General features: G+C 41.0%; 1 protein-coding gene across 2 annotated transcripts in view; it reads left to right on the plus strand.

Annotated features, from left to right (window-relative positions):
* LOC119177188 (uncharacterized) overlaps positions 1-1629 on the plus strand; it is a 132351-nt gene extending 130722 nt beyond the window's left edge. For both annotated transcript variants that reach the window (XM_075878191.1, XM_037428595.2), the window contains exons 12-13: positions 1236-1340; positions 1422-1629. In XM_075878191.1, the coding sequence (XP_075734306.1) occupies positions 1236-1340; positions 1422-1471 (155 nt within the window). In that variant the 3' untranslated portion in view covers positions 1472-1629. The remainder of the gene's footprint in view (positions 1-1235; positions 1341-1421) is intronic.
* The last annotated feature ends 7391 nt before the right edge of the window (positions 1630-9020 follow it).

Below are 9020 nucleotides of genomic sequence, written 5' to 3' on the forward strand. Positions count from 1 at the left end.
CCACCAATTTACAGTAAACAGAGCAAGACTGGTACGATTGAAAAAGAAAGATAAAATATTGGAAAATAGCCTTAGAAATCGGATAGCTATGAACGACTTTTTAAATCATAGAAAAACTCTGTGTAATGCCTGTAAATGAAAGCAGCAGACTATAAAAAAAAGAAAACAGAGGAAACGGATGTAAATAAAAAAAAAGACCAGCTTTTGCTGACATTGAGTCTATGAAAATAGCAAGAAAAGCTGCTTTTCACAACTTCAAACAAGAAAAGAATACCACCTAATAAAGTGGCAAGAACCTAACAAATTACCAAGCTGCAAAAGAAACAGCTTGGCCAGCAACTTTCCTTCTCGCGTTACGAAGGCACATTTCCTTCCATTCACTACAAAGTCGTCAGTCCGAATAACGTTGGTGGCCTCGAAATCTTTCTCGCACACAATAACATTTTTAGGATTCAAGGTAAATCCACCAGCTGCCTGTTGCTGTATTGCATGTTTCCATTCGTCCGTTTCATCACCATCCCTCATCAGACTAAACAACACCTTTGCGCTTGCACCTCTGCGACAATCCAGCACACAGCAAGTCTTTGGCATCATCGCTCCGGTACAACACACAGTTTCGAGAGCCGTCAGATTTACAAATTTAGAAAAATGCAGAAAGCTGAAGACCGATGCTGCCAGAATTCTCGAGTCCACAGCTCTCCTCAATGCCCCCCGCGTGCTACCGCCGCCGCCGCGCAGCCACTGCAGTAACATAGCAAGCTCGCCCCATAGCGTTGCGGAAGAGCTTTATGACCACACAAGCATTGAAGGACTTTCGTTTGATGAAAGGCAGGGAAGTCCCAGCCAGAAAGTAATGAAGGTGCTGCTGAAGTTTCTGCGGTCAACTCAACTCTCAAAACAATTGACACTCCCATGCTTGAGTGTGTGCGCGCTTCCTTTCTTTTTTTTTCTTTAACCATTCCTCGCTGTATATGATTAGGGGAGTCTTACTTTTCCTTTGTACTGGTGATTTATGTGTTGCAGTTTTAATATAATTCAGAACTTTCAAGTCCGCTGCAGTGTGTCAATTCCATCTTTTTCTTGTTTTATTTGCGACATGCAGGTTTAAAATGTCGAAAATGTAGCTTTCTATGTTCTTCATGGTATAGGGTACAACCACTTTTACTCTTTATTTTTAGTGTTACTGTGTACTATTGTGTAAAATTTTAGAAATTTACTATTTATTCTCATTGCAGCTAAGGTGAAGAATTTGTACAAGATAGTACTGCCACACCTGCTTACAAAATATGGGAAAGGAAAGACTTTGGAGGAAGTTATAGCACTTTCCAAGGCTCAAGAGCGTAAGTTTTTACAATTCGTTCACCAGTTGTGTACACATCAGAGTTAGCAAGATTTTGCTTACATATGTCTTCTTTTTTCAGGCACCGAGAAAAGCCCACGGCAACTCATTGCCCCTCATCTTCCACTTTGATTGCCTCACTTGTATTTCTGAAGCTGCTTCATGTTTTTTCTTTCCTTCTCATTGACTGTCATTGCATGTGGAAATGACAGGAAAGTGTTAAGTTTATTATACATGATGCATTTTGATCAGGACCATGTCTAATAAATTTCATTTTGGACCTTGTTAAACTGCTACCTGTTTCGTTTTATTGAAAATATTGAAATAGCATTTTTTAAACAATTAAAAAGTATGCTTTTCCCTTTCACTTCAATTAGCTTTTTATGTCATACAAGTTTGAATCGCAATGTTCTCGGGTTAGTAGGACAATAGGTATTACAGTTCTGTTTTTAAAATATTGTGAAATGAAATCACCCATCATTATCATTATCACAAGCATATATGTTCCATTTTCTCAACAGTCAGGCATTCCTTCTTATGGGCAACATTTGCCATGTTCACTTTGCCATTGTTGTTCACAAACACTGGCATCTGTTACTGTGCGAGTGATCTGTATTTGTGTTTGACCAGCACTATGTCGACTGTGCAAGTCGGGAATATGATGATCATTCACAATTTTGACCGTACCAAACCACATGTTTGTCACTTGCAATAGTGACGCTACGATGCTATATTATAATTTTCACTCAGATTTTTAGGTGATGCAAGAAAGCGATCTTAAGTAATATTTTCAATAATTACATATCACATAGGAATACTTGGAGCTCTCCCCCCTCCTCTTTTACATTGTTGACACTTCTGTTCTTCTGCAGCTATTCAGTTAATTTGGAGGCTAGTTATGTTTGCTTAGCAAGAGGGTATCTGTCCTTACTGAAATACAAAAAGACATGTACCATCAAGTAAACAAAATTAAAGATTGAACAGAAAGGGATTCTTTTCTGTTCTGTCCTTAATTTTTCTTCTTTGATGATACGCAAATTTTTGTATTTCAGTAAGCATGTACCAACTAGCCCGACAAAAAGTTTTATTAAAAGTATCAGTGACAGATCTTTCCATCAGTATGTCTATGAATGATCGTGTAACCACACGTAGACTGGGTATTTTAAGAGCGAAAACATGTCTTCAGTTTGTCAACAACATACTCATAGTCTGCTTGATGCCCCAGTGATTTTTTTTTATTCTTTTGAGGATTTCGTGCCTTCTATTGAAGGGACTGCCTCTCCAGATGTTTATTTTTTAAAACCTATTCATGCATTTTTGACTCACTCCACTCTTACACATGCACTGCTCACTCTTTTGAGCCTTGCAAGAATCCTATGCTTTGCACCAACACTATCATTTATGTGTTGCCTTGCGAATACCGCATTGTTTCCAGCAGAGTAAGAACCAGATTGAGTTTTAAGCATCTCCTCAGTGATTATTTCTTACTCAAGCACCACTTTGGACATGTTTCTTGTCCAAATTTCGGCAGCCCTCTACTACGGCGTCTCTCATAATCATATGTTGGCTTTGGTACGTGGAATCTCTCATATTAATCAAATCATCGTACATGTTTCTTGCTGGTTTGTACCGGTTAGTTCTCTTGCATTCAGACATTTTAGATGCACTTCACTGTCGTCACATGTGTAATTTAGTGAGTTGCTACTCATACTCTGAAGTGAGTGGGTGAGTTCATAGCAGCGCCAGTGGAATTCTGAACAGTTTTCTGCTTTTTACGTGGTTTTTGGCCTGCCTTGCCGATCCTGTCACCGAATCATCCGAATTTATTCACCCAGAAAGCGTGGTATCAACTGTCTTTCATTGACCGAGTTTTGGCACGTGCACAACTCTGGTCTTGGTGGAGTGGACGGCCCTATCTACTGTGCTGGAGATAGTCCAGGCCTGTTGAACGCGCCTCGTCAGTAGGTGTTCTACATGCCATCATTTATGATAACAGCATTCTGGTTTCTTCAATTATCTGCCAACCTGGATCTATGACATCATCGGCAAGGCATATAAGGACAGGGTTGACGTCTGCCTTCGTCAGTGGGTGAATTCACAGGAATGCTAGCGGAATGCTGAGCTGTTTTCTGCTTTTTATTTAGTGTTAAGCCTGCCTCACTGATCTTGTCGCTGGCTCATTCGAATTTTTTCGCTGGGAAAGCAAATGGCATCAATTACCCTTCTTCGACTGAGTTTTGGAATGTGGACAACTCCGATCTTGGCGGTGTGCACGGCCCTATCTACTTCGTTTAAGGTAGTTCAGGCCGGTTCATCGCCTCATCAGCCGGTGTTCTACATGCCATCATCCTTGATGACAGCATCTTGATTCCTTCAATCGTCAACCAACCTGGATCCGTGACATCATTAGCATGGTGTATAAGGACTACGTGGACGCCTATCTTCTTTAGTGGGTGAGTTCACAGTAGCGCTAGAGGAATGCTGAACTGTTTTCTGCTTTTTACGCAAATATGTTACCTTCCGAACGCCAAGTGAATTCCGGCATATAAATCACTTCCAGCTGCTGTTGCTCGCCCATACAGTTTCACATGTACCTATGATATTTTGTCTTTATGTTTGACCTCCTGCGTTACCAGGCTTTTCATGTACCGTGATGTAGAATTGGACCCAGGGCCTCTCAAGTTAAACAAGGCTAACCTCATTTACATGGTTCATCCTTGCCTATGAGACGCGTGATTTCAAGGCTGTGGATGTTGACTTGTCATTAGTGACTGAAATGCTCACAGAGTTAAGGGTCGGCAACGTACATTACTAGATATATGGTAGCTGATATTAAGAAATTTTATGAAATTGTCAATGATAGGTTCAATGTATTGGAGACTCGTGTCTCCGCATTAGAATCGCTTCCCGTCAGGCCTTCTTCTGCAGCTTCTGGTAATAAGGTAAACAGCCATATTCAGCAGCTACAAATCATGATCAACCAACTCGGTATGTGTAACAATGATCTAGGAAACTTATCTCACCACAATAACTTGCTGCTGCATGGTCTTGCTGAGACACCGGATGAATCTTCCGCCCTTCTTCTGTTTAATCTTCCGGAGTGGTTCAAAGAAAATCTGCAAATCGATTGCCCAAAAAATGGCTACAAGCTTAAAGGTTCATTGCGCATACCAACTATCAGATAGAAGATAAAGGAAGCATCAAAGCTTTTTCGGGATAATGGCTTTATTATACGCTTCAGTTTTGATCATGTGTTCATAACTCAAGTTATTACTGCAATGATGACACTAATACCCTTATTAGGATTCATTCTCGTCCAGGAAAAGCTCCTTCTAACATCACCACTAATGCTCCTTGATGCCTCGGGAATGATCTTAATGAGCCCCTGCGCATCTTAAATGTTAGTGGCAAAAGCCTAGTGAAAAAGTTTCCAAATGTTATTTTGCTTATCACATCACATTCACTAGACATAGCTGGCATTACAGAAATTTGGTTGAATAAACATATATAGGACAGCAAAATAACACGTCGAGGTTTTACATTCATGAACTGACAGACTCATGGCAGGGGAGCTGACAGACGTCATGGCAGAACTGACAGACTGACAGACGTCATGGCAGGGGAGGGTGTGTTGCACTATTTTTACCATCGGATCTTAAATGTTCAGTTATCCTCAGTCCTCCTGATCCCGAATCTGTTTGGTGCAGACTTTGTTGGAAGCATTTTTGAAGTCCTTAGCTTAGTCTGCAGCTCGTCATCATCGAACTTAGATTAGCTGCTCTTTTTGACAACTTTCATACATGAGCACTTCTTATCTACTACCAGCTTGGTCTACCTGGAGGATTTCAACACTCCAGGTATTTTGCGGCCATCTCTCTGGCTCACAGGCTGTGACGTAGAAATCTGCAAAGTTTTGTCAAATTTCTCGCTTAATTTTGGCCTAAACAGATTGTTGAAATTAACACACGAGGAGATGCAGTTTTAGATTTAATTTTTGTTCGTCCTTTTCATTGAGAGAGTAGTTATGAATGAAAGGTTTCCTGTGCGTAGCAAACCATTTTATCTATTCTGCATTCCCCTAATTTTCATGAGCCGATAACATCTGTTCTTGATCTTTCATCAGATTCTTTTGATGATGATGTGAATTCCTTGGAGGCTTCTTTTGAAAAGACTGGCAACTTGAATTGAACATTTCGTGCCAATAAAAACTAAAAGGAAAAACCCCCTGCTTTCCTGGATATCGCGTGACATGCTTCACCTGTAACGTCTTTGGGAATCGAGGCTAGCCTGCCGTCTTTACTCGGGCTTTGCCGCCTCATTCTGCATTCTCATGTCCCGACATGTCTCCCCTCCTCCGCGGTCTGTCGCGCTGGTAGAGCAAGAAGTGATGTTTAACCCCTCTCACCCGGTAGCGGATGTTGACTGTGGCGCCACGCGCGAAGTCTCTCGGGACCTATCGCACGCGCGCGTTGGGAGTGAGTGAGATTTTTCCGGGACGACTGAGGGTGAGCACGCATCTCTTCTCCGTCCATCAACTCCTATTGTTTGGGGCTCGTCGGACTTCACCAACAGCGCTTCGCGCCTGCGGTGAACGTTCACCTTTTGTTGCCCCTTTGCAAACGCTTGGCCGAAGAGCGGTGTGGTGTCCTAGTGCTTGGCCAGGCTACGCCGACCCGTATCTTTCCGAAGCCAACGCGAGCGTCTTTGCCCTCGCTTGAGCAATCGGGCCTTTGTTTCGGTGTCTCAGTCGATCTCTTTTACTACGGAGACGTGCTCACGGCAGCCCTGTGTAGTATTTCTCACCCGTGGCGTAGATAAGCCCATTTGCTTTCCCATCGCGCCTTTGCAACGGGCTCTGTACTGCGTTTCGGTGTTGCCACAGACAATAAAGTGTTGCGACGTTGAGCACTACTGTGTTCTTGCCAAGGCGACAGTTAGCGCATGCCCTGCCGCTCGCTAAGACCGGACCCACGCTAGTGGCCGTATTCCTTCGGGATACGTGTACACTACACATCGTATTGCTAGACTGAGACGTTAAAAAAAAACGGTGACCCCCTTAAAATGCAGGAATTACACCATGCACACAGAAGAATCAAAATAATTCCTCAAAAGATTTCAAAGTTACATTGTAAGATTTAATGAAAAGCAGCCCTAAAAAATATTGGGCTTCAATTTTACTCCCCTCAGCTGCCACAAATACAATTATTATAAATGGCGTCCCTGTAGTGGTTCTTCAACAATGTCTAACATGTTGAACGAATGCTTTCAATCGCTATGCTCAATTCTGACAGCTTAAACGTTCTTAGCTGTCATCATGGTTCAAACAATTCAATGATGTTTCTGTGTCTCTCGATCTTGTTGTTAACTTGATTTTGGACTTAGAAAATAAAAAATCTCTTGGTCCTGATGGCATTCTTAATGTTTTTCTTCTTAGATATTGGGGGTGGGCCAGTCGCTCTTTAACTGTAATTTTTCAAAAATCTTTATGCACCTCTAACGTTCCTTTGCCTTAAAAATAGGCCAGAATTCTTTCTATGCATTAATCTGGCAGCAAGCAGTCACCGATAAACGAACTATCACTTGATTTCATTAAAATTTATATCATATAAGCATTTAGTGCACTTACCATTATGTGGTTTCTTGAAAATAATATTATCCTAGGTGAGGCTCGGCATGGTTCCTGCCGAGGTTTTAGTACAGTAACTCAGCTTGTGGAATTTTCACATGACATTTCACATGCTCCAGACTCTAATTACCAAATTGATGCAATTTTCATCAACTTTTCAAAGGCATGCGATACTGTTACACATTCTAAACTTCTGCATAAACTTCACGCTAACTCCTGCTATGGTGGTCTAGTGGCTAAGGCCGTCTTTACTCTGCTGACCTGCAGGTTGCGGGAATCAAACCCCTGACGTATTGACCACATGTTCGATGAAGGCAAGAACGCTTAGATTTAGGTGCACATCAAAAAAAACCCCAGATGGTGTAAATTTCCGGAGCCCTCCACTACAGCATCTCACATAATCATATAGTGTTTTTGGGACGGTAAATCCTAACAATTATTAATATATTAACTTTACGCTATTTATTCTTAATCTTCTTTTTTGTAGGACGGATTGCTAGCTTTTTAAACCGTTCCCAGTATGTTTCTTTTAATTCCTCAAGCTTGTCTGTTGTGCATGTGTCATCTGGAATTCCCCAGCGTTCAGTCCTGGGACCACTTTTTTGTCAGTGTTGTTCGTAATTTATTTGTCAAATTAAGTGTGCCAAAATCTGCCCTCATGTCAATGACTGGTACTCTATAGTGCAATTAATACCAATGATGCCTATATTTTACCTAATGACTTTTTTGCACTGTTTTGCAGATGGTGCAACACATAACAAATGAGTATTAACTTTTTTTAAAACAGTCACTCTTTCCTTCTGCTAACACACCTCTGTTTCTCCGTTGGATTACTCTTTCAATGGCTCCTCCCTAAAACATGTGTCTGGTTATAGTACCCAAGCCTCATCTTTTCAGTATACATGTGTTGGTCTAAACATATCAAATACACTTGCAATATAGCTTTAAAGAAACTGGGCTGTTTAAATTGTATCTAAAAGATGCTCCACATGAAACGAAACTGCTAACATAATTCGCTCATCCGTCCCATTCTTAAATATGCCTGCCCTGTATGAAACGCTTATAAAGTATCGGACATCAACACACTAGAATCCGTTCAAAAGAAAGCCATTCATTTCATTTTCCACTGTTAGGACTGGAATTTATCACCCTTCTCTTACCTTACTACGTTAGGTTTACAAACCCTGTCCGAGCGACAGGATCTTGAATCACCGAAGTTGTTACATATTCTTGTTAATACTCCACGCTACATGCTAACGAAGGTCTGTCTCGCAATAAACTGAAACCCACAAGAAATAGCCACAAGCTCAACCTGACGCCGTTCTATCCATGTTTTAAGCTATTTAAACTCTGCTTCTTTCCGCACACTATAGAAGAATAGAATACATTGCATGGGTCATCTAGATAATTGCCTTTAAAATATTTCTTGAATTATTGCATTGATTTGCACTGTGTTTATTAAGACTTTTATTCTTGTTTGTTTGTTCTTTTTCTTGTATTGCTTTGCCTTTGTTTGTATTTTGCATAGGGAAAACCCATTCCTGTGATATCACAGGTTTGGCTGCAGTATGTGGGAATAAAGTAAATACTGCCAACTGATGTTCATGATGAGAGCAGTCAGAGCTTTCAAGTAGATAAACTCTTTAAATAATTAGCACATATAGTGTAAAGATTTGCAGAAACATTTGTAGCTGTATGTTAACTGCCATAGTAACACATCCAGCTTTCAGGGACACCTAGAGCTACTGTATATGCTACCTTTAGGTACCTTATGTGGCCTGCTATTTTAAAGGTGTCTTTTTTTTTTCAGGTGATAACATATTTTACGTTCGCTTTATATATAGTTTTGCTTGTGGCAACTACTACAGACGCGAAAAGGAGCAGGTAGCAGCAACCACTACTACTATCAGCTCGACGTTCATGTCTCTGTCAAAAGGGCTTTCTGTGCTTTACGGCAGGTTGGTGAAAAAATAATGGTTGAACTGCATCATAGTCGTAACTGACTGCTAAATCTTCGTCGGCAATTTTATTGATGCTGTTCTTTGAGCTCGTGTT

Source organism: Rhipicephalus microplus, chromosome X, assembly GCF_043290135.1.
Source record: "Rhipicephalus microplus isolate Deutch F79 chromosome X, USDA_Rmic, whole genome shotgun sequence".
In the NCBI taxonomy this organism is placed as follows: domain Eukaryota; kingdom Metazoa; phylum Arthropoda; class Arachnida; order Ixodida; family Ixodidae; genus Rhipicephalus; species Rhipicephalus microplus.